Source organism: Lepidochelys kempii, chromosome 6 (assembly GCF_965140265.1).
Source record: "Lepidochelys kempii isolate rLepKem1 chromosome 6, rLepKem1.hap2, whole genome shotgun sequence".
NCBI classification, from domain to species: Eukaryota; Metazoa; Chordata; order Testudines; family Cheloniidae; genus Lepidochelys; species Lepidochelys kempii.
The window spans coordinates 52,551,164-52,577,208 of record NC_133261.1 but is presented as its reverse complement, the minus strand read 5'-3'; the positions used below and the strand labels follow the sequence as shown (position 1 = coordinate 52,577,208).

General features: G+C 42.7%; 3 protein-coding genes across 7 annotated transcripts in view; 2 read left to right on the top strand and 1 right to left on the bottom strand.

The window, feature by feature from the left end:
• PDHX (pyruvate dehydrogenase complex component X) overlaps positions 1-4,883 on the bottom strand; it is a 97,965-nt gene extending 93,082 nt beyond the window's left edge. Inside the window, exons 1-2 of one of the 3 annotated variants that reach the window (XM_073347928.1) lie at positions 4,476-4,883; positions 758-1,087 (exon numbers count right to left, since the gene is read on the bottom strand). In XM_073347928.1, coding sequence (XP_073204029.1) covers positions 758-866 — 109 coding nt within the window. In that variant the 5' untranslated portion in view covers positions 867-1,087; positions 4,476-4,883. The other 2 variants (XM_073347930.1, XM_073347927.1) reach the window with 2 other exon arrangements.
• Positions 4,661-26,045, top strand: part of APIP (APAF1 interacting protein) — an 82,010-nt gene continuing 60,625 nt past the window's right edge. For all 3 annotated transcript variants that reach the window (XR_012159390.1, XR_012159389.1, XM_073347940.1), the window contains exons 1-5: positions 4,661-5,002; positions 11,083-11,183; positions 15,108-15,156; positions 18,147-18,264; positions 19,777-19,912. Coding sequence is in view for 1 of the 3 variants with exons in the window: in XM_073347940.1 (XP_073204041.1) it covers positions 4,934-5,002; positions 11,083-11,183; positions 15,108-15,156; positions 18,147-18,264; positions 19,777-19,912 (473 nt within the window). In the remaining 2 variants the exon portion in view is untranslated. The remainder of the gene's footprint in view (positions 5,003-11,082; positions 11,184-15,107; positions 15,157-18,146; positions 18,265-19,776; positions 19,913-26,045) is intronic.
• LOC140912824 (uncharacterized) lies at positions 20,617-24,845 on the top strand. The gene is made up of 2 exons (XM_073347932.1): positions 20,617-21,794; positions 22,668-24,845. Exons 1-2 carry the CDS (start codon positions 21,263-21,265, stop codon positions 23,243-23,245), a joined length of 1,110 nt encoding a protein of 369 aa, XP_073204033.1. The 5' UTR covers positions 20,617-21,262; the 3' UTR covers positions 23,246-24,845.

The window sequence follows — 26,045 nt, the reverse complement described above, 5'->3', positions numbered from 1 at the left end:
AGTTAGGCAGGAGTGGTTAAGTAGGTCTATGTGGGTTTGAACATGTGCTATCAACATCATACAGGGGAAAGTTATAACTTCACATATAGTGTTGTTGCACACATTTCACCATGATATTATTGACCAGCAAGTTATTAGTTTTCAAATGGTACCTCAGAAGGCATATTTTGTACAAAGGTTATTACAGTTGTACAATCTGTACAAAGGTTATTACAGTTGTGTATAGGGTGTGAATACAGGGGAGCATTGGGTCACACCCACCTTCTAGCAATTTCATCTAGACCACATTTCCCTTGTTCACGTATGAGAATGTCATGTGGGACTATGTCAAAAGCCTTACTAAAAATCAAGATATCTCACATCTACTGCTTCTCCCCTACTAACCAGGCCAATAAACCCATCAAAGAAGAAAATTAGGTTGGTTTGGCATGATTTATTCTTGACAAATCCATGTTGATTAATACATATAATCCTATTATCCTTTAGGTGCTTACAAATTGATTAATAATTTGTTCCAGTATCTTTCCAGCTATCAAAGTTAGGCTGTCTGTTCTATAATTCCCCTTTTTAAAGGGAGGCACTATGTTTTCTCTTCCCAAGTCTTCTGGGATCTCCTCTGTCCCCAATGGGAGCACACTTCTTTGTAACTATACCTGAAAGTTGGTGAACTAGGGCATTAAACACTGAACATCACATCACACATTTACAAAGTATTACTAATAGGTTATAGTGTATTTTTATAAGTATAAAAACTCACCCAGGCTTGAAACGCATCCAATACATCTACTAACCAGAGACTGATATACCAGGTGAGAGAAGGACACTACCAATGAGGTTGAGAAATAACATCCTGGTAAGAAACTCATAGTTCCTGGGAAGGGGGAGGAATATAGCCCATCAAAGTACTGCCTCTTGACCCTCCTTGGGGTTCCTTCTCATCATTTTCTGGCTAGTAGGTGTGTCATAAATTTGAAAGTCTTTCTTCCATCTTATATACAGAATTCTCTTCTTCCCCACAGTCTATTTTTGGGTCTTCCTTGCCAGTGAATAGTCCCATTACCTGCCAGTAGAGTGGCTCCTAACTTTCCTAAGTATCAGAGTGAAAGTGACATGATTCTTGTCAGTTTTACCACTGACCCTCCCCAAAACATACCAGAGTCTTATCAAATTTTCTCTGCTGCTACTTGAGAAGCAGCAGAAAAGCTGTACACATGTAGAATCAAGTAGACAGGAATACTACCTTTGCAACCGTAAGTGATAGAAACCTAATAATTTTTTTTTAAATGAAAACTTGCATTCTGCAGAAACTGATGACAGAGAACTCTGACAGAACAGTCCAGAAGAGAAATAAATACTCCGTCTTGTTTTAGTAATTTTCACTGTATTAAAAAATAATCCACTCACTGGTGGCAAGAACATGAGCTGATTTTAGAACAGTTAGAGCAAGGGAATGGGAGTCGTGGCCCTGTTTTTGTTCTACTAATAACTTGGTATGGGACACCAGGCAAATTACTGTGTTTCCTCTGTGCTTCATTGCTCCAGTGTCTCAACAAAGCTGTAAAATAGGGATATTCCTACTTATCCTTATCACAAGAGAATATGAGATTTAATCTAAAATTGAGTTCTATAAATGACAGAGTTTTGAGATCCTTTGATGAAAGGTGCTATTGTAAGTGCAAAACACAGGTCCTGGAAGTGAAAAAAGACAAAGGTAGAAAGACTTGTCAGCTATTTTAAAATGCAATTTGAAAATTATATATTAATCTGAGCTCTTATTTAAGAAAATCCTTGCATGTGGTTTGAAATTAAAAATTGTTCATTTTACTACAGAATTTACAGACATACACCCCAGAAAATGAGAGATGTCAGAAAAAAGCTTCAAACCTCAACAGAAACATGCATTACCCCCCTCCCACCCTCACAACAAAAAATTAAATGCTGTCATTGAGGCAAGCAATATAGCAAGTAGGACTAGAAGCAGGAATCCTTAATCAGGCAAAACACAGTGAACTGAAGTTTTGCCTAGGTAAGGACTGTAGAATAAAGTCTATAGGGATAATCAGAAATAAGTGAAATTAAATTCATAGATCTAAAAAGCTCCAAGTGGCTTCGCTGTGACTCTCCCACTCTACTTCCACTCCTATTTAAATAAGCAGCCCCCATCACCGCTGTCTCAATTCCTTTCCACTTTGTCCGTTATTCCACCCATCCCCTTTATTCCCTGATCACTTAATGATTTTCACTTCATTTGTCCTTTTCTGATCAGAGTGCTCAGTTCATTAGATGTCTCACTGAACAGATATTTTAAAAAAAATAGGTATCCTGTTAAAAAAAACCCGGTACCTATGCTTACCGGAATTTTGAGAACTAATTAAGGAGTCACAAGCAGCAACTCCAATGTTTCAGAATTTGGGGGAGGAGAGTTTAAATAACAAAATATTTAGAAATTCTGAAGTTGTTTCAGCTTCACGGTGGTCTGAAGGCACCATTTTTTGGCAAAATTTCACTGTTTTTATTGAAATGGTCATTTTCCATAAAAATTTGTGAAAAGTTTAGCAAAACCCAAAATATTTCAATAACATTGACAATTTTGCAAACATTTTCAGTTCATAAAGATGAAAAATTTCATTCAAAACTTTTCAACCAATGTCATCTCTAATCAACAGACTCCTCCTCCTGCAGTACTGCTAGAAAACTTCCCAATAACTACTACCAAGTTTAAAAGATGTTCATTTTAGCTGAAGACCAAACTCTGGCTCAAAGAGACAGAGAGCAAATTCTGGAGTCAGGAATCCTCCTTTCAGGATGAAAGGTTGCTTCCATTTTTAGTCCTACATTTGACCCTGTAACTTGCACAGAATACTTTCTTTTGTTTTACAGATTTTCAGACTTAATCTCACACTAAAGGATTTTTTTTGTCAGGAGCCAGGAGCAGAAAAATGGATGGAGGTAAATCACAGAAGGAATTTGGGAGTTAGAGGACTTTGAGAAAGTACAGCTTTAGTTCTTGAAGACAGTTCTCAGTATTCTTTAGCCACTCAACTCAAAAGCAGCCACAACTATCATTAGAAAATAGTCTAAACCCGTTTGCCATATACTTTGTCCTCTAGACACCAAGCTTGGTGCCACACCACCGTCTTCCTTTCTTCCCAGGCCTTACATCCCTCATCCTATTTCCACTGGCCAAACAGAGCATCGCTATCCACCCCCTTCATTCTCTTCCACTGGCTAATCATGAAGTCCACTCTGCTTCTCCCCCACGCCAACCCTTCACACCCCAACATTACTGCCCACTCACTTCAGCAGGTATCCCATGGACCCTCTCCTCTGTCCAGATCACCTACTCACCACCATACCCAGCTTGCAGAGATACTCTGCCCTAACCACAAGCTCCTCGCAGACACCTGGCCTCTGTCATTACCATCCCCTTTCCTTGCCCCTGGAAGTCAGTGCTGTCCTCCACACAGCTGCAGCACAGGCAGCCAACTAAGAACTACCTGTTTGTGACTGAGGCCAAATACTCACCCAGCAGCTCGTGGCTCCTGTGCAGAAGCCTCCAGCCGCCTCCAAGGCGGAGAGAAGCACAAGCCCCCGCGACTAGTTTCCCACCCAAGAGTAGTTTGACCATCCCTCTGCTGCGGCAGCTCAGCCACAAGGAGGCTGCCATCTTGCTCTCCTCCCACCCAAGGCTAGGGCTGTCCAACTCACTGCCTGAGACAAAAAGATACCCGCCCCCCCCCACATACAACAGCTGTCCCTCCCCTAATTGTCTCAACAGAGATAAGCACCCCCTTGCAGCCAGGGCTATTGTGTGCTCCGGTATGGTGGAACCCGCTACCCCGCCTACAGAGGGAGCAGGACTGGCTACCTCCCTGCCCAAAGACACACACTTCAATTCAAAACCCGTTCTCATCGATGCAAGCCAGAGAAGCGTTGTCATTTGTGTCGAGCACCTGGCTAGGGCAGGGCTTCAGGTGGAGTGTAGGATTTGATTTCCCCATAATACCCGTCTTGTTTCAGTATTGCCAAACCTGAGCGTTCAAAAATCATCAGTCAGAGCCCCAAAATACTGTGATTACTTAGAAAGACTGTGTTTTTTTAATAAGAAAATTGGGGTTTGTTTGCTATCCGGTGTATGAGCCGTGGGGGTTCCCTTGGATCCCTTGCCCAAGCTGTCCTTCGCCGTGACAAAACTTTTTTTTTTTTTTAATGACAAGCGAGATTCACTCCTAACTCCAGAAGCCGGGCATTTAAAGCGAAACCCATGGTACAGTCACAAGCGTTGGCCACCGTGGTTGGTACTTTGCGCCGTGGCCCCACCGCACGAAGAGGGGTCCGCGGAGGATCCTGCCCAGGAGAGCTCAGGAGCTGGGTCTAAGACGAGACACAACGGCTGGACAGGACAGACCGGGGCCTGCGCCTGCCAGCCGGGATACACAACGTGAGGCTCCTTCTGCCGCCTCCTTCTTGCGTACCCAGGTGCCAGCTGCCTCCACATCACCGGGCACCGGTGCCCGGGCTCATCACCCCGGTCTCCGCCTAGGTCAGGCCCCCGCTGGGGGTTACGCCCAGACAGATACTCCGGCCACGGGTCTTTTCTCTCCCCTCGCCGGCGTGTTGGCCGCTGGAGAAGGAAGCGTCTCGCCCCCCGCTCTGCGTCGGGCCGAGCCGGCCTCAGCCTGGGGCATGGCCCGGGGGGCGGGGTTCGGGCTGGCGGGCGAGGCGCCCCCTTGTCCCGGCGGGGATCCGACTGCACCTGACTCACGGCGCCGCCCCAGCAAGCGGCGGGGACAATCCCGCCCTGGGGCTGCCCCCTCCCCGCCTGAGCGGGGACCCTGGGCTCCCCGCAGCCGAGTCCCTGCCTGCGCCGAGGGCGAGGAAGGACCCGGGGTCCTCCCCGGCGCTGGCTGGCTCCGTGTGTCCAGACAGCGCCATGGCTGCGGCGGGGGGCGGCTTCGGCTGTCAGCGCGGAGGCGGTTGCGTGGCCGGGGATGCGCCGCAGGTAGGCGGCGGGGCCTCGGCATCTGAGGGCCGGGGGCCTCCGCGCGGGGCCCGGCTTGGCCGCGTGCGCGGAAGCGCTCAGGTGGCTCAGGGCCCGAAAGCTCAGCGCTCTGCGGGACCCAGCTCTTGAGCTGGGAGGCTCCCAGGCCACTTTATAAATGGCATCGGGAGTGGTTTTATCCCTCAGTGACATGCAGCCTGTAGTGTATTAAACTGCTCTCCACAGGAATGTGCTACTGGTAGCAGTTACTGATACGTAGCGGAGTGTAAGAAACTGCTGTTTTGTAAAACTGCTACCTGGTGTAGCAAATGCCTACAGGGAGCAGTTTCTTGCACTATAGTGTGTGTGTGTGTGTGTGTAGGAATGTGCTATATGTAGCAGTTATTGATAAGTATAGATTGTAAAAAACTGCTACTTGAGGTAGCAACCTAAACCTCCCTTGCTGCAATTTAAGTCCATTGAGTCTTGTCCTATTCTCAGAGGTTTAGGAGAACAATTCTTCTCCCTCCTCTTTGTAACAGTCTTTTACATACTTGACAACTATCGTAGTTCGGCGTGGTGTGATCACTTGCGCTGGAATTAGGTGAGGGCACAGGAAGGAGCAAACATTCCTAACTCTTCTGAAATGGCAATGGAATCTTTTAATTACTCAAGGACCTCTGTTCTACTAGCTAAAAGGTTGCATGAGCAACAGCAGGGAACACCTCAATAATATCATTCTGTCACTGAATTGGTACTGACTGGGAGGGAAGAGTGAGTTGCCTGACACTTTCCTGCAGCAGCTGAGATTTCTCTGGCGGTCACCCATCAAGTATTGATTGACCTACCCCAACTCAAGATCTGTCAAAATGAAAGCCTGATGTGGTGCATTCATAGTAGTTAAATAAGGGCCATAACTAAGACTAAGATTTTGTCACAGATATTTTTAGTAAAAGTCATGGACAGATCACAGGCAAAAAAGAAAAATTCATGGAAGCCATGACCTGTCCGTGACTTTTCCTGAAAATACCTGTGAAAAAATGGGGATTTGCCGGTCCCCACACTGCCTGAAGTAGGCAGCTGTGCAGAGGCTAGGAGCTGCCTGCAGCTGCTGCAGGGAACCCCTGCTGCCTGCAGTTCTGGGGGCTCCTCCGGCTCATGGCGACTGGAGATTCCCCCACCAGCTTCAGGAGCCCCCACTGCAGCAGCCAGGAGCTCAGGGGTTCCCCCGCAGTGGCCAGGAGCTCAGGGGATTCCCCCGCCACTAGTAGCAGCCAGGATCTCTGGGGGTTCCATGGCCGTGAGCTCGGGGGTACCCCACCACCCATGGCAGCTTGGCGCTCCTGGTGTTTCCAGAGATGGCAAGGGTACCCCTCAGCTCCATGAGCGGCAGGGGACCCGGCAGCTCCCAACCACCTCAGGCTGAAGTCACAGAGGTCGCTGGAAGTTACAGATTCTGTGACCTCTGTGACTAAATTGTAGCCTTAGTCATAATGCACCAAGGTGTGTTTTAGTCAACTTTAGTTTTATAATCATTTTATCAATCTTAAATGTTCAAATAATTCTCATAGATAAGAGCAACTAGAACAAATCCTGTTTTGGGACAAACAAAGAAATCTATCTTTGGGACAAATAAATCTATCTTGGATAAATTTATCTATATTTTTAATTTCATTTAGATTATGTATGTCAATAGCTGCTTTTACTAAATTAAACTTGCTTTAAAGTATTGTAGCTATCCAAAGAAGACTTGTGGTGATTTACTGCAAGGATCTGGTGCCTTTAGAAACAGCTACTGTGAAATATCAGCTGTATGATTTCTTCTGCATATGTCTGGTTCATTGCACTTGTTTCTAAGGGAAATATACATATTGTCCCTAAGATTTTGTCAAGGGAAGACACATATTTAATACATATGGATATTCACCCTAGAGTCCTAAAATAGCATTGGTGGGCCACTGTATTTTGGATCGTAAAGCTATTGAAAACTGTCTTCAAAAATCATACTAATGGACTTATTAAACTTAATGAAATTTATTAAACTTATTAAACAAATTACCTTATATTGCAATATAAAAATAATTTAACACATTTTGAGACCCTAATGTAGTACAAATGGTTGCAGTCACATGAAAAAAACTAATTTTCCTTGACACCTTAGACTCTATTGGCTTTTAAAAAAAATAACTTTAATAAAGCATCCAATTCCCAGAGAGACAAAGTGGGTGAGGTAATATCGTTTATTGGACCAACTTCTGTTGGTGATAAAGACAAGCTTTTGAGCTTACACAGAGCACTTCTGCAGGTCCAGGAAACTTACTCAGAGTGTCACAGTTAAGTAAAAAGAAAAGGAGTACTTGTGGCACCTTAGAGACTAACCAATTTATCTGAACATAAGCTTTCATGAGCTACAGCTCGCTTCATCGGATGCATCCGATGAAGCGAGCTGTAGCTCATGAAAGCTTATGTTCAGATAAATTGGTTAGTCTCTAAGGTGCCACAAGTACTCCTTTTTCTTTTTGCAAATACAGACTAACACGGCTGCTACTCTGAAACAGTTAAGTAAGATTCCCAGACCTGAAGAAAAGCTCTGAGTAGGCTCAAAAGATTCTCTCTCTCACCAACAGAAGTTGGTCCAAAAGAGATCACCTTACTCAAGTTACTCCATTGGCTTCAGTAGACTTGTGTTGATATACATCAACTGAGTATCTAGTCTAATGTGTGTTTACTTGGCATCTGCCTGAGTGTGAAAAATGAAGAATGACAAATCAATAGCAATCTCAGTATAAAACTCCTATTAAAACTGTATTTTAACTGTTACTAATGACAATTTAGATTTTTAAAACTGATTTAATTTTAATTGTCAGATTTATTTTTCAGCAATGTAAATATAAATGCTTAGGATTCTTATACACGGACTCACTCAGTTAAAATGTATTATAATTATATAGTTTAAAATCTTGTAGTTTCTGTTGTGCATTTTAACAAGCTGCTTTTCTTAACTGTCTTGCTTCACTTGACGACAAAACACAGTCAATGTTGTTTTCAAAAGATAATAAGCCACAGCAGAACAGTGATGACTGTGTTTCAATTTATATCTGTTGTACAAATGATAGCTAGCCCAGATTTATCAAAAACTAATCCTGGATTATGTCTGTTGAATCTCCAAGTGCCTTTTAAACATGTTCACAGCTAAGGTTCATATGAAGAATACAGCCATTGTCTGTTATGGGAGAGGATTACAATGTTAAATCTATATAACCATTTAATTTTTAAAAATTGGAAACACTGTTGTATTTGATTTAAAATACCATAGTTGATCTTCATGGCTATGTGATGAAACCAGATGCTTTCATAAATAGAGCATTTGCTGATCCTGGAAAAATACAGGAGGGGTGTTTTTTGTTTTTTGTAACCCTGGAATTCTGTGGGAAAATGTTGGGAATTTCTTAATCTTCTTGATTTAAAAAAAAAATATATTGCTGAATGTGAACTTTTTTTTTTAATTCATCTCAATTTTTCCAGTGATGTTAAAACTAAAGGAAACAATTGTATTGTTGTGGTCACAGCATTTATGACAGGCTCCCTACCAACCAGAGAGAATATGGTGCACCTAGAAATAGTGTCATCATCATATACAATTTATACACATATATAAACTCATATTACATAACAGGCATATATGAAACCTGTTTAACGTGTTTATGCACTCAAGTGTAATGGCATGTTATTTTTAATCAAATTAGTAAGGAGACAAGTTTTCTTTGAAGTTGAAAGAAAAAATAGGAACGTAGTACATAGGTTAGACACTTTTAATAGTGTATTGTGAATGAAGTTTAAAAAAGGAAGAGGCTCTGGGAATTGTATTATGTGTCTGGAGGGTGACAGAATTATTAAAATCAAATTTGACTTATAATTTTATATACACTAGTGTGCTATCAAAACTAAGGCTCATATTATGCAAACATACACTTGCTTTGTAGTGGTAAAATTAAGTATGTGCATGAGTTTTTGCAGGATCATGGCATTGTTAAACAGCATAAGTATTTGGGAAATAGATTTGACTGTTTAATTAAAATGTATTTAATATAGCTTTTTCCATCAGGGGAGAACCAAAAATGAGTTACTTACATTTTCAGCTCAGTGAAACTAAATGATACTGCAGATGAAAGTATTTAGGGAATTTTCAGTTTCAGGTTTCCCTTGTAGAAAAATATTACCTTTCTTAAAGGTGTGTTTTTCAGATATTCTTGTACATAGTATTTTATTGGTTTTAGATAAATGTAAAATATTGTCTATCTTTTGTGCTTGAGAAATCAAACTTTCTACATCAGGAAGGGGAAAACCAGTTTCTAAGGGTGAATGTTATTGGCTCCATAGAGTTGTAAGCAACAAGACCAAAGCATCTGGTTTGCAAAACTAGCTTTGGTGTCAGATACATGGGAATGTCTTGGGTTCCCAATCACTATCCCCTTTTTCCTAGGTGAACTAAAGAATGAGTTACAGAATCCAAAATTAATCAGTAAATGATACTTTTCATGAAAAGAGATTCTACAGGAAGAGTAGCGAAATCAGAACAGGCAGCAATAGCCTGTGAAGTTAGTGACAAGTCTTCAAAGGTAGAAGCTTCAGGAACCAGTGATTCTGAAGTATGTGTTACTGTGTTACAAGTTGGAGATCAAAGTGTGTATTTAGGTCTTTCAAACAAAAATATAAAAGTTTGAACAGTTTTCTTGTCATAAACAAAGTAAAATTAAACATCTATTGTGCATTTATAAATTGCGGCTCTCTAGCCCAGAAATAGCTGCATTTCCATGTAGTATGTAAAATCCATTAATGTTGTAAATACTAATAAGACATTTCAACAACTTCCCTAACGTTGGATACATAATAGTATTCATTTTCTGAGTGCTGTTACTTAGTATACTTCTTCCCTGTGTTTTTTAGTTTTATGCAGCGCTCGACCAGTGCTCCCTTTAGTATGTCTGATATTTAAACAGTAAAGCAAAGCTGAGCTGCAAAAATCCCAGATGAACTATGAATGAGTCTGTGACACTGTACTCACCTTCAGGAACTATATATACTTTTTTTTATTTAATATTCCATTGTGTTTATAAAATTAGTGATTATATTAAATTGAATAATGTTTTCTCTGAAAGAAATATTAAAATGGAGCAATTAAGATGATAGCTAAACAGCATCTGAGGCATTCTCACATCGTAAAATGGTAGGAATGTGAAGCTAGTCAAGTGATCTGGTGAGGTGAGCCTTCCTCTTTTGATATTATTTAAATGCTAATTAAAAAGAAAATAAAACAGATCTAAAACTTATACAGTATGATCCATACATATTCATAATCATAGTAGATATATCCCATTAATAAAATTAGGAATTTTGTTATTGTAATTCAAATTAAAATCTTGCAAAATAACCCTACACAAAAAACATTCAAGAGGAGGAAGTATGTATCACACAGACTTCTAAAAGCAGGTCCTACACTTATTCCTAGAGATGATGGAAAACGTTCCTTTATTTGGCACTCAGTGGAAGCTCTTCAGTCATGTGATATGAATTTACAATGTAAGTTTGGGGTAGTGATTATGGTGGGATAGATGCACAGGAAGTTAGCCTATGTGTAATTTCACAAGGGGAGGAATTAACTGCCTTCAAAACATTTGAAGGATGTAAACACTAAGGATGGGCAAATGTATTTAGGGCATGGAAGGAGAAATAAGAAAAATTATGCTACTTTGTGATCATAAGGATAGTTATCCTGTATTGGCAAAGGTCAGTGGATGGACTAGATGACCTAATCTTTCTCTTTTCTCGCTAATCTTGGTGGGATCGATCTAAAGTTCATTGACTGTCCTGAGCTTTGGACCAGGCCTTTCAACTATGAATGCCATCTGATTTTTTTTGTTTTTCTAATGTGGCCCACATAAAATGTCCAGGGCAGCATACAAACATACTGTCAGTCTTTAGTTCAGGCACCAGTGAGATTTTTTTTTGATTTTGAAGTTCTTCTGTGTGAATCAGATATCTCATGCAATTGATTCCAACATTTATAAGTGGACAATTACTTTTTTTTTTTTTTTTTTAAGGACAAGTTACATCCAAGAAATCTGATCCCGGAGCTCTGTAAGCAGTTTTATCATTTAGGATGGGTCACAGGAACTGGTGGAGGAATCAGCTTGAAACATGGGTAAGTGGGGGTTTTGAAAGCGATAACTATACAGATGATGGGTCAGTTGAATAAGCGGTGAGTGCACCACAATTCATGAAGGATGGCTGAAATTCAGGAGTGAGGCATTAGACAAAGATATGTTGCAGAGATAACATTCTTGGTCTCTGAGAAGAAAGGAATAATTCTTGTATTCAGATAAATCCTGAAGATGTATTAATGGGAGATAATTTAGGCAGGTCAGGCAACAAGAAGATAAGATGACTTGTAGTAGGAACCACTTTTTGCTGTATAATTTTGCAAGAAATGTACCACTATCTAGTCAGCTTGATAAATTTGATGTTATTAATGGACGCAGAGCTCCTCTTAGTGGCCATTGAAAGAAAGGAACCGTAGTCATAATTAAGGCTAAGTTTTAGTCATGGGTATTCTTAGTAAAAGTCATGGACAGGTCATGGGCAGTAAACAAAAATTCGCGGACCCGTGACCTGTCCATGACTTTTACTAAAAATACCCCTGACTAAAACTGGGGGCGGACTCGGGAGGTGCCGTGGGTGCTGGGGAAGTGGGGGAGTGGGTGCTTGGGCGGGGCAACTCATGGCCCGGGAGGGTGTTGTGGGGGAGGAGTCATGGCCTGGCGGGGGGAAGGGGCATGGGTGCTGGGGAGGGTTAGTGGGGCTGGGGCAGGCTCCCTACCCAGTTCCTGGGAAGCAGTGGCCTCAGCTCCACGTGCTGTCTCCACTCCATCCCGAGACAGGCCCCAAGCCCCAGTTCTGCAGCTCCCATTGGCTGGGAACCATGGCCAATGGGAGCTGCCGGGGCAGTGCCTGGGGGCAGAGGCAGCAAGTGGAGCTAGGAGCTGAGGGAGAGGAGTCCCCCACCCAGGTAAGCAGCGGCCCCAAGCCCTGAGCCCCCACACACCCAAACTCCTGATGCTGCAGGGCAGGAGGGCCCCGAGACTGCCGCAGCAGCAGCTAGTGCAACTGACCCAGGGGCTGCCCAAGCTGCTCAGGTGGCTCCTGGGCCAGCCACACAAGGCTGCTGCAGAAGTCACAGAAAGTCTTCCATGACCTCCATGACAAACACGGAGCCTTAGTCATAATTACACCACAGATGCACCGTTAGTGCAAGATAAATGTGATCTGAAGTCACAAAGTAGTGAAACACTGAGACTTGTCAGTACCCCTCGCCTCACCACGTGCATGCAACTATGTTGCTTTTCAAGCATCTTATCTGAAGTAGAGGACATTGATTTTAAAAGTGTGAGGTTAAGCAGCTCAAAAGACTGCTATATCCTCTGAAGTTTTTTACAGGGTGGAATGGTGTATTAGTCTGAGCACAGTTAGAGCCATTTAGAACTGTCCTTAGTTCTAATGTGTGTGCTGACATTGACTACCTTTGTTGCCTTGGACAGGTCACTTAACCTCTCTGCCTCATTTTCTGTTTGAGACAAGGGGGGTGAGGTAATACCTTTTATTGGACCAGTTTCTGTTGGTGAGAGAAACAAGTTTTCATCATCATTACTCACTGGTGGAATCTCATGAATGATTTAGAATAATTGCACTAGTTCGGATGTAGGGCACTGAATTGGAAAATTGTTCTATGACTCTTGATCAACTGTCCTACATTTCAAATACTATATTCTATTGTCAGCTCTTCATTAAACATTTAATTTTAAAACAAGTCATTTTTCTTTTAGAAAGGAGGGACGTCTCTTTGTTTCAGTAGCAATCAAATAGTAATCAATTGCTTAACATACTACTTTCGTAGTGTGATAGACCCAGGCCAGTTGGGTACAGCAGAGTAGTAGAAGGCAGATATACTGGCCACTGGATAAGCAGTTTTCTGTTCCCTGACTGACCAGAGAAGGGGCTGCTCCAGGCTAGGGTGGACACGTGACTCCAATTAGCCTGCAAAGAGTTAATTGAAGTCAGTAGGCTAATGAGAACACCTGACTCCAATTAACCTGCAAAGAGTCAGGTGAGGCTGTTAAGCTAATGTGAACACTTGACTCTAATTACAGCCCCTCTGATACTATAAAAGGGCTCACTCCAGTCAGGCCAGGGGAGTGGAAGTGCAGCTGAAGGGCTGGGTAATGAAGATACCCTCAAGCCACTAGAAAGGGAGCCCTATGGTAAGGGTGAAGAAGGTGTTGAGAGAGAGAAGCGGGAGAGCTGTGGGGAAGCGGCCCAGGGAAATGTAGCAACTGTGGCAGTAAAAGGTCAGCTGCTGCCATTAGGGTCCCTGGGCTGGAACCGGGAGTAGAGGTCGGGCCCGGGTTCCCCCGAACTTGACACTACAGAAACACCTCCTAAGAGGGGAAGACAGGCCCCTGTCAGGACAGGAGGCTAAACTGTTCTGGAACAAGCCCATAGGGACAACAGAGACTATGGGAGTTCTCTCACCAATCTCCTTGCTGGCTTATGATGAAAATGGCTCAGTAGGCTGTGACCCTTGCCCCTAGAGGGAGAAGGGCTACATAGAGGGTCACAGTGAGCCTCTGAGGCTAGCGTAATCCGCCAGGAAGCACGGGACCCACTGAGACAAGGTCGGAGCTCTGCCACATTAGTTATCTTGCTCATAGAATGGCACCAAGTATCAATGATTAAATTCATTAGTATTAATACATTCGTACTGCAAATAGTTAATCCATTAAAACCACATTTTTTTGTATCTCAGATATCATGTGTTTTGTCAAGATAAGTATACTATCTTGAAGGTTATATCTTATTCAAAGGACTCTGTCTTGTCCATAAATATGAACTCCATGTTTTCCTTAGGAAACTAACAGAGTCTTTGTGCTGAAATTTCTGGAAATTTATCTGTAGATTTACTAATTGTTCACTAGGTGTCTCTATAGATTTTAAAATAAGACCTTTGAAGATGAATAGTGATTACAAATATTATCCTTTTTATTGCCTTTACTGAAAATATTTCACACCCTATTTTTAAATAATTTTAATTTATGTAAAGATGCTGAAATTCTTCATTCACATAAGGCTTGCAAGCTTTAGGTATTTCCACTTGAACATAAATTGTTCAGTTTATTGAATTGTTCAATGTTTTCTTCTGTGTGAATTAAATACTGTATATTTATTCATACATTAAAACATATATAATACAATTTAATGGTTACCACATAGATAAGTGTATTTCCCAGTAACTAAAGGTGATTACATACTCTAATAGCTAATTGATATTAAGCTATAAATGATAGGTTTGGCCCTGTTTTTTCTTGCATCACTCAGTGTCTACTTGCAAATTCCCTTCTGTTTCCTTCAATTCCAACTAATGTGGGGTGTGGTTTTTTTTTCTCTTCGGTGATACAAATATACTCAGTTAAATCTGTAGGCAGTTTGAAAGAACTATTTACGTCTTGGATATTCTCAGAGCTTCCAACTGTTCTAGTAAGATCAGTGTTGCATATTGAAAACCATCTGTATGTGAATGTGTGGGAGGACAAGTGTGGTTGCATAATCATGTGCTGTGTAAGTTAATTCTTTATCAATAAAGGGTAGAGTACTAAAATGGCGCTAGCAAATTATATATACTTTAAATTCTATATCTTATACATCAGTGGTTCTCAAAGCCGGTCCGCCGCTTGTTCAGGGAAAGCCCCCGGCGGGCCAGACCGGACCAGTTTGTTTACCTGCCTCGTCCGCAGTTTCGGCTGATCATGGCTCCCACTGGCCGCGGTTCGCCACTCCAGGCCAATGGGGGCTGCGGGAAGGGCGGCCAGCTCATCCTTTGGACCGCGCCGCTTCCCGCAGCCCCATTGGCCTGGAGCTGTGAACCGCGGCCAGTGGGAGCCGCGATTGGCCGAACCTGCAGACGCGGCAGGTAAACAAACCTGTCCTACCCACCAGGGGCTTTCCCTGAACAAGCGGCGGACCGGCTTTGAGAACCACTGTTATACATGGAGCTAAATTCTATATGTTTTCCTAGAGATGAAATCTACATTGCGCCATCAGGAGTCCAAAAGGAAAGAATTCAGGTATGTAAAACTTTGTTTTTTTACCTCAGAACTCATCCCTGAAAAGTAACAAAATTACTTTTAGTGAGCTATTTATTCTGAGTGTTCTTTCAAAGCAGTTTGGGTTTTTTTCTTGTTATGAAGTCTGAAACACCTTATTATTACTGACTACCTTCTTGAGACCACTGATGATTTCTCCTAGTATTCTGTGATCTCAGACAGCAATTCAGTACTTCTTCAGTGACGTAAGTAGGTTACTCCTTTTGAGTTTTCTTGTCCTTAAATTAGTACTGACCATGATATCTGAAATCTACTTCAGCCCCAGATTTGTTCTGCAACAACCCAACATTCAGCTAGTTTGCTACAGTTTTAGTTAATAATGTATACATGCAATTGGGTAACTGTGTGTTAAAGCTTCTGTTCTAAATATTTTTATTAGGTCTGTCGATTAATCTCAGTCAATTTACGTGATTAACTCAAAAAAATGAATAGCAATTAAAAAAATTAATCACTATTAATCGCAATTTTAATTGCACTGTTATCAATAGAATACCAATTGAAATGTATTAAATATTTATATATATATTGTATTCTGTGTTGTAACTGAAATCAGTGTATATTATTTTTTATTACAAATATTTGCACTGTAAAAATTATAACCAAAGAAATAGTATTTTTCAGTTCACCTCATACAAGTACCATAGTGCAATTTCTTTCTGGTGACAGTGCAACTTACAAATGTAGATTTTTTTTTTATTTTTTTTTTTTTGTTACATAACTGCACTCAAAAACAAAACAATGTAAAACTTCAGAGCTTACAGGGCCACTCAGTCCTACTTCTTGTTCAGCCATTCACTAAGACAAACAAGTTTGTTTACATTTACAGGGGATAATGCTGCCCTCTTCTTATTTACAATGTCACCAGAAAGTGAAAACAGGCATTTGTGTGGCACTTTTGTAGCAGCCATTGCAAGCTATTTACGTGCCAGATATACTAAATATTCGTATGTCTCTTCATGCTTTGGCTACCATTCCAGAGGGCATGCTTCCATGCTGATGATGCTCATTTAAAAAAAATAATTTGTGAGTTAAATTTGTGACCGAACTCCTTGAGGGAGAATTGTATGTCCCCGGCTCTGTTTTACCTGCATCCTGCCATATATTTCATGTTGTAGCTGTCTCAGATGATGACCCAGCACATGTTGTTCATTTTAAGAACACTTTCACTACAGATTTCACAAAACGCAAAGAAGGTACCAATGTGAGATTTCTAAAGATAAATACAGCACTTGACCCAAGGTTTAAGAATCAGAAGTGCCTTCCAAAATCTGACAGGGATGAGGTGTGGAGCATGCTTTCAGAAGTCTTAAAAGAGCAACACTCCGATGCGTAAACTAAAGAACCCAAACCACCAAAAAAGAAAATCAACCTTCTGCTGGTGGCATCTGACTCGGATAATGAAAACGAACATGCGTAGGTCCGTACTGATTTGGATTGTTATTGAGCAGAACCCGTCATCAGCATGGATGCATGTCCCCTGGAATGGTGATTGAATCATGAAGGGACATATGAATCTGTAGTGCATCTGGCATGTAAATATCTTGCAACACTGGCTACAACAGTTCCATGAGAACGCCAGTTCTCACTTTCAGGTGACGTGCACAAGAAGCAGGCAGCATTATCTCCTGCAAATGTAAACAAACTTGTTTGTCTGAGCGATTGGCTGAACAAAAAGTGAGTGGACTTGCAGGCTCTAGAACTGAACATTGTTTTATTTTTGAATGCAGGTGGTGGTGTTTTTTTAACATAATTCTAAATTTGTAATATATTTCATGATAAAGAGATTGCACTACAGTTCTTGTATTAGGTGAATTGAAAAATACTATTTCTTTTGGGATTTTTTATAGTGAAAATACTTGTAATCAAAAATAAATATACAGTGAGCACTGTACACTTCGTATTCTGTGTTGTAATTGAAATCAATACATTTGGAAATGTAGAAACCATCCAAAAATATTTAAATAAATGGTATTCTCTTATTGTTTAACAGTGCGATTAATCGCAATTCATTTTGTTAATCATGCAATTAATTTTTTTTAATGTCTTGACAGCCCTAATTTTTATTTGTTTGTATGTAAATATTTCTTTCTCTAGGGCTGCTCTGTAGGCAGGTAGGATTTCCCCAGATCAAGATGACCGTAGCCCAGTGGTGGGCAACCTGCAGTCCATGGGCCGCATGCGGCCCATCAGGGTAATCTGATTGCAGGCCGTGAGACGTTTTACTGACAACCATCCGCAGGCATGTCCGTCCCCGTCCCCCCTCCCAGCTCCCAGTGGCCGCGGTTCGCCGTTCCCAGCCAATGGGAGCTGCGGGAAGCAGCAGGCCGCAGGGATGTGCTTGCTGCCGCTTCCCGCAGCTCCCATTGGCTGGGAACGGCGAACTATGGCCACTGAGAGCTGCGAGGGGCTGTGCTTGCGGATGGTCAATGTCAGCAAAATGTCTTGCAGCCCACAATCAGATTACCCTGATGGGCCGCCGGTTGCCCACCACTGCCTTAGTCTATCTCAGTTCCTCTCCCTTAAGGATAAAAACAGAAGTACTGCTGGAGACGAATAGTAAATACTGCCAGCTGATTTATGATACTAGGGACTCCTCCGAAACAGAAACAATGTGGAGTAGGAATCACTGCTCCACATCTCCATCGGAGATAATACAATGAAGGATGATAGGAATCCTCTCACTGATTGACACTTGGGTTTCCATATGGTGATCATTAAATGTATTTGCAGAATAAAAGATGGGGGAAGATACATTCTGGCATGATGCATAATTGATTTTAAATAAAAAAGCTTTGGGCTTAATCTCATGGAGAAACAGTTTATTAATGCAAAAATACAGTTTATGTAAAGCTGCCAAAAGCAGGCCTGTTTTCTACTTATCTCCCCAGAAGAAAAGTAAATCTATTTTGGGGAAGAGTGTCACAGTTTAAGTAGTTCTACCTCTCTCACAGCCCGAAGATATGTTTGTTTGTGACATAGAAGAACGGGACATCAGCGGCCCTCCACCACACAAGCAACTAAAGAAAAGCCAGTGCACGCCTCTCTTTATGAATGCTTACACCATGAGAGGTATGCAATAAATGCATTTTATTCAGACAATAATATAAATCAGTTCATGACAATATAAATCAGTTCATGAAATGGAAACTCCTAAGTCATAAGTGTAGCATCTCTGGAATTTAATATTGCCTTAATTGGAAAATACCGTAGTAGCTAAATTTATAGTCTTATGACCTTGCAGTAGTTTCATACCAATAGATTTTAGGCCATATTACAATCTTTTGCAATTGTAAAGGTTACCAAATTGCTAGTTACAATGGTGTAAGAAATGTAACACTATTCAGATTCCAAATTATTGACAGAACATGTATTTACTTTACAATTATAAATATTCTGAAAAGCAAAACTTTTTTCCTTTTTCTCCAATTACACTTCAGGCCAAGTCATGAGTTTAGGATTCTATTTCTCTTGCATCTGTTGATATCAGAAACGCCAGAAATAGTACAGAGAGTGCAACTCTCACAATTGTTTGCTACATTAAGTGGAAGCAGCATCCCCCATATCAGTTCTTTGAGAGAAACAAACCCACATGGGATCTAGTAACGGGCATGACATTTCATGCATGACTGCAGTAAACTTGGATTAAAGGCCCTGTTTGTCTACTGCTTCTATCCAATTCATCCTAATAGGGGAAAAAAGGCAAAACAACACCTTTATCTAATGTCTCTGGTCCCATTTAGAAATATATTTTAATATATTTTAAAAATATTTTTAAATGTATATTAATCTAACACTTCTGCACTTTCTACACATTTTTATCAGTTTAATTTTATGGAATTTGATTTTAACAGTAGCTGAAGGTTTTATGCAATTGTACAAGATTTGTGTCTTTTGTCCTCCTCCCCGCCCCCCCCCTTCAAAAAAAAAAAGATTTTGGGAGTCTATTCTTGTTTTCCGGTAAAGGAAACTTGCACATGGGGAGCCTTTGCATATCCAAAGGAGAACTTGCAATTTTCAACAACATTGCAGGTTTATACCTTGTGATTCCTGTGCTTGACCTTTCCACCACACCACAGTATAAAAATAAAATGATTGAAAGTGATGTCAGGGAACCAGTTTATAGTCTCCAGAGAGAAATAGCTGTACATCAAAGAAACTCTCCTTCTCTTCAGAGTTCTTTGAATCTTCTTTGTACTCTTCTGCCACAAATACGTCAAATTTTTAATTCTTTAGAACCTCAGCGCTCTTTGGTGATGTAATTAAAATGTTTTAGTCATCTCAACAGATGGAAATGTAAACTAGGTGCATGAGGGAGAAGGTTTGCCTGGAATTTGCACTAAAACTAGCTACTGACACCCTAAAGATAACTCTCACTGTTCTTTGTAGATTAGAGAGGACTTCTTATTAACATACCTTTTGGTTGCTCGAAAGAACTGACTATTTTCCTTGTCTAGTCCATTAGCAAGGATGTTCAGCTGAAGTGTTGAAACTCATTTTCACATGTCAGTTTATCTTAATGGAAGATAGGGAGTCACATTTCAAGATGAAATACAGAGGTATCCCTTTTTCTTCTCCTCCTAGGAGCTGGAGCTGTGATCCACACTCATTCAAAAGCTGCTGTCATGGCTACCCTTCTCTATCCAGGAAGTGAGTTTAGAATTACCCATCAGGAAATGATAAAAGGGATCAAGAAATGCACTTCAGGAGGGTATTACAGGTAGATTCCCATTTACAAGACTAATCCAGTGTACAATGTTTCTGCTAAATGTCATCTTCAAAAATGTCAGTGTCTTTCATGGTGTCAGCATTCAAGTGAGCAATATTTGTAATTAAGTCAGTGGAATATTCACTAAGGGGCTTATTTGAATAAAACTTACCATGCATGTCTTGGACCAAAGCTCAAATCCAATTTGAGGAACGTTAAACTGCCTAGGGAAGAACAATGTTTTCCAGTGTTATGAATTTCCCTTACATTTCAATATGCTGCTTTTATTGCGAATTTGAGTGATTCTGTGTACTAATGAAAGGTGAAAGGCTGCCATTTTTTAATACTGATGCTAGATATAGTGAAAAGATAGCAGCCCCAGCTTCCAACATGCTGTCTCAGGGGTGACCCTAACCTGATGAAAAGAAAACACCCTATGGTTAGGGATAAAAAGTAACAAGATCTCTGTAACAGCTCAGTCACTGACTTCTCCAGAGAAGGTGCTGAATTATTCTAGATTTTATGTGGTGGCTTTTTGTGGGACTCTTTCCCACAAAGCATTGAGTTGAGATGAGCACACTCATTTCAAATAGTGTGTGACAACAAGATGAGAAATTATGGGATGTTAAAGATATACACCTCTGCACTTTCTTGGTGTTAATTTTGTAACTAACATTTTCCCCAAAAACTTTTAGGAAGGTAGAAATGCATTGAAGTTTGGATTTGACACAAGGGTGTGTTCTCTGCACATAAAGATGGCAACTTCACGAAAACTTTTTGCTATACATTAAAAATACAAATACTAATGCAGACAAAGGCACCTGATAGCACTGGATTATTATCTTGAATTTTGTATAAAAATCTTTTTTTTTTTAATTCAATTTTCAGGGGCTCTTTCTGGGTATTGTTTTCTGGTGATTGTTCAGGTAAATATTAAGGATAGGATTTTCAAAATATTTATCATGGGCTCTCACTGAAGTCAGCAGAAGTTTTACCTTTGACCGAGCCCTGGTCTACACTGCTGGGTTCAGTCAAATTTAGCCATGATAGGTCGATTTTAAAATGAATGCATCTACACCACCAACCCTGTCCCGTCAGTCTAAAGGGCTCTTAAAATCGACTTCTGTACTCCTTCCCGGCGAGGGGAGTAGCGCTAAAATCGATCTTGCTGGGTCGAATTTGGGGTAGTGCAGACGCAATTGGACAGTATTGGCCTCCGGGAGCTATCCCAGAGTGCTCTAACTGCTCTGGACAGCACTTTGAACTCCGATGCACTAGCCAGGTACCCAGGAAAAGCCCCGGGAACTTTTGAATTTCATTTCCTGTTTGGTCGGCATAGCACACTCAGCAGCACAGGTGACCATGCAGTCTCCCCAGAATTGCAAACAAGCTCCAGCGTGGACCAAAAGGGAGACACTGGATCTGATTGCTGAATGGGGAGAAGAATCTGTGCAGGCCGAACTCCGATCAAAAAGAAGAAATGCTAATATATATGCCAAAATCACAAAGGGCATGGTGGAGAGAGGCTACAACAGGGACACACAGCCATGCCGCATGAAAGTTAAGGAGCTCAGGCAAGCCTACCAAAAGACAAAGGAGGCAAACGATTGCTCAGGGTCAGAGCCCCATACATGCCGCTTCTTTGATCAGCTGCATGGCATTCTAGGGGGGGACCTTACCACTACCCCACCACTGTCCACGGACACCTGCAAGGGGGGAGTCTCACGCAACAGGGAGGAGGATTTTGTGGATGAGGAAGAGGAGGAGGAAGAGAATGCGCAGCAGGCAGGTGGTGAATCCATTCTCCCTGGCAGCCAGTACCTTTTCATCACCCTGGAGCCATTACCCTCCCAAGGCGGGATCCCCGACCCTGAAGGCGGAGGAGGCAGCTCTGGTGAGTGCACATTTGAAACTACAGTACAGGGTTTAAAAGCAATAGTGTTTAATGTTTGATTTGCCCTGAAGAATTGGGATGCATTCGCGGCCAGTACAGCTACTGGAAAAGTCTGTTAATGTGTCTGGGGATGGAGCGGGAATCCTCCAGGGACATCTCCATGAAGCTCTCATGGAGGTACTCTGAAAGCCTTTGCAGAAGGTTTCTGGGGAGTGCTGCCTTATTTCATCCTCCACGGTAGGACACTTTACCACGCCAAGCCAGTGTCTTGAATCATTGCAACACAAAGCATGGCAGCGAATGGTCCTGGGTTTTGATCGCATTCAAGCAACATTCAGTCTTTATCCTTCTGGGTTAACCTCAGGAGAGTGATATCATTCATGGTCACCTGGTTGAAGTAGGGGAATTTTTGTAAGGAAACATTAAAAGGACCCCGTTCATGCTGGGTTGTTTGCACTTGGCTAAAAGGGATCATCCCAGAGAGTAGCCATGTGATGGGCTGGGGGGAGGTGTGTGCTGCACATCCACCTGAAAACCACAGCCCCTCCTTTTAAATGTGAAACCAAACCAGCAGTGCTTGCTATGGGAAAGGATGGTGCTGCAGTTTGAAACCATTCCCACATGTTATGAAGACATAAGAAGCCAACCCCACGTACCAAAAGGCTTACCATGGCTTCCTGGAAACCAGATTCTGTTGCCCAGCCATTTGTGATATGTCACCATACCAGCAGGCGCTCAATATAAAAGGCAAAATGCGACCTTGTACCTAAAGCACATGTGCTGTCTGCTGTGGATTGCGTGATTCACTGTGAAAGACTCTCCCTTTTGTTCTCAGAAATGTATCATCTTAAATTTTACTCTCCCTTTTTCCAGGTGCCAATGTTTCTATGCTCCCCCTATCATCTCCATCCCTGAGGTTATCGCAGATTAGAAGGCAAAAAAAACGCACTCGCGATGACATGTTTTCCAAGCTCATGCAGTCCTGCCGCACTGATAGGGCACAGCTTAATGCATGGAGGCATTCAGTGGCAGAGGCCAGGAAAGGACTAAGTGAGCACGAAGAACAGAGGCAGATGGTGAAGCTAATGAGGGAGCAAACGGACATGATGAAGCGTCCGTTGGAGCTGCAGGAAAGCCAACGAGCACAGACCCCACTGCATCCATTGTATAATGGCCTGCCCTCCTCCAAGTTCCATATCCTCCTCACCCAGATGTCCAAGAATGCACAGGGGGGAGACTCCAGGCACCCAGCCACTCCACTCCAAGGATGGCCCAAGCAACAGAAGGCTGTTGTTCAAACAGTTATGATTTGTAGTGTGGCTGCAATAAGCAATGTGGCCTTGTCCTTCCCTCCTCCCACACCCCACCCCACCCGGGCTCCCTTGTCAGTTATTTCACTTTTTTTTTTTTTTAAATTAATAAAGGAAGAATGCATGGTTTCAAAACAATAGTTACTTTATTTCCTTTGCCAGCTGTGATCGAAGAGGGGAGAGTGGTTGGCTTACAGGGAATTAAAATCAACAAAGGGGGCAGGTTTGCAGCAAGGAGCAGCACACACAACTGTCACACCGTAACCTGGCCAGTCATGAAACTGGTTTTCAAAGCCTCTCTGATGCGCAGCGTGCCTAGCTGTGCTCTTCTAATTGCCCTGGTGTCTGGCTGCTCAAAATCGGTTGCCAGGCGATTTGCCTAAACCTCCCACCCCGCCATAAACGTCTCCCCATTACTCTCACAGATATTATGGAGCAAGCAGCAAAAGCAATGGGAATGTTGGTTGCACTGAGGTCTAACCTAGTCAGCAAACAGCACCAGCAAGCTTTTAAATGTCCAAAAGCACATTCTACCACCTTTCTGCACTTGCTCAGCCTATAGTTGAACTGCTTACTACTGTCCAGGCTACCTGCGTATGGCTTCATGAGCCATGGAAGCAAGGGGTAGGCTGGGTCCCCAAGGATAACTATTGGCATTTCAACATCCCCAATTGTAATTTTCTGGTCTGGGAAGTAAGTCCCTTCTTGCAACTGCTCGAACAGCCCGGAGTTCCTAAAGATGCAAGGGTCATGCACCTTTCCTAGCCATCCCACATTGATGTCGGTGAAACATCCCTTGTGATCCACCAGTTTTTGCAGCACCATTGAGAAGTATCCCTTGTGGTTTATGTATTGGTTGGCAAGGAGGTCCAGTGCCAAGATAGGGATATGTGTTCAGTCTATCACCCCACCACAGTTGGGGAACCCCATTGCAGCAAAGCCATCCACTAAGACCTGCACATTTCCCAGAGTCACTCCCTTCATAGCAGAACATCAGTGATTGCACTGGCTACTTGGATCACAGCAGTCCCCATGGTAGACTTGCCCACTCCAAATTGATTCCCGACTCACCGGTAGCAGTCAGGCACTGCAAGCTTCCACAGGGCTATCGCCACTCGCTTCTGAACGGTCAGGGCAGCTCTCATCTTGGTATTCCTGCACTTCAGCGTGGGGGAAAGCAACTCACAAAGTTCAAGGAAAGTGGCCTTACACATGCGAAAGTTTTGCAGCCACTGTGAATCATCCCATACCTGTGGTCCCACCAGTCTGTGCTTATTTGCCGGGCCCAGAATTGGCATTCCACTGTATCAACCAGCCCCACTGCCGCCATGATGTCCCAGTTGGCACAGCTCGTGCTTTCAGGAATGTCTTTCTCCGTGTCCTCATCACAATCGTCCTCGTGCTGGTGTCTCTTAGCCCGGTTCTGCACATACTCCAGGATAATGCGTGAGGTGTTTACAATGCTCACTACATAGAATCATAGAATATCAGGGTTGGAAGGGACCTCAGGAGGTCATCTAGTCCAACCCCCTGCTCAAAAGCAGGACCAATCCCCAATTAAATCATCCCACCCAGGGCTTTGTCAAGCCTGACCTTAAAAACTTCTAAGGAAGGAGATTCCACCACCTCCCTAGGCAACGCATTTCAGTGTTTCACCACCCTCCTAGTGAAAAAGTTTTTCCTAATATCCAACCTAAACCTCCCCCACTGCAACTTGAGACCATTACTCCTTGTCCTGTCATCTTCTACCACTGAGAATAGTCTAGAACCATCCTCTCTGGAACCACCTCTCAGGTAGTTGAAAGCAGCTATCAAATCCCCCCTCATTCTTCTCTTCTGCAGACTAAACAATCCCAGTTCCCTCAGCCTCTCCTCATAAGTCATGTGTTCCAGACCCCTAATCATTTTTGTTGCCCTTCGCTGGACTCTCTCCAATTTATTCACATCCTTCTTGTAGTGTGGGGCCCAAAACTGGACACAGTACTCCAGATGAGGCCTCACCAATGTCAAATAGAGAGGGGCGATCACGTCCCTCGATCTGCTGGCTATGCCCCTACTTATACATCCCAAAATGCCATTGGCCTTCTTGGCAACAAGGGCACACTGCTGACTCATATCCAGCTTCTCGTCCACTGTCACCCCATGTCCTTTTCCGCAGAACTGCTGCCTAGCCATTCGGTCCCTAGTCTGTAGCTGTGCATTGGGTTCTTCTGTCCTAAGTGCAGGACCCTGCACTTATCCTTATTGAACCTCATCAGATTTCCTTTGGCCCAATCCTCCAATTTGTCTAGGTCCCTCTGTATCCTATCCCTGCCTTCCAGCGTATCTACCACTCCTCCCAGTTTAGTATCATCCGCAAATTTGCTGAGAGTGCAATCCACACCATCCTCCAGATCATTTGTGAAGATATTGAACAAAACCGGCCCCAGGACCGGCCCCTGGGGCACTCCACTTGACACCGGCTGCCAACTAGACATGGAGCCATTGATCACTACCCGTTGAGCCCGACAATCTAGCCAACTTTCTACCCACCTTATAGTGCATTCATCCAGCCCGTACTTCTTTAACTTGCTGACAAGAATACTGTGGGAGACCGTGTATTAACAGCAGCAGTAACAGTAGTAACAGCAGCGGTGAGCTGAGCGGGCTCCATGCTTGCCATCGTATGGCGTCTTGTAACCCAAGAAAAAAAGCGCGAAACGATTGTCTGCTGTTGCTTTGAGGGGGGGAGGGGCGACTGACGACATGAACCCAAAACCACTCTCGACAATAGTTTTTGCCCCATCGGGCATTGGGAGCTTAACCCAGAATTCCAGTGGGCAGCGGAGACTGTGGGAACTGTGGGATAGCTACCTACAGTGCACTGCTCCTTAAGTCGATGCTAGCCACTGATAAACAGTTTTGAAAATCCCCAACCCTCAGTTATCCCAGAACATCTTTA

What these genes read in the sequence shown, in the direction of transcription:
- LOC140912824 (XM_073347932.1), top strand. Translation starts at nt 21,263, where the DNA reads ATGCAGTCTCCCCAGAATTGCAAACAAGCTCCAGCGTGGACCAAAAGG. An exon ending in AGGCGGAGGAGGCAGCTCTG is followed by an intron (nt 21,795 to 22,667) that starts GTGAGTGCACAT and finishes CCCTTTTTCCAG; the next exon opens with GTGCCAATGTTTCTATGCTC.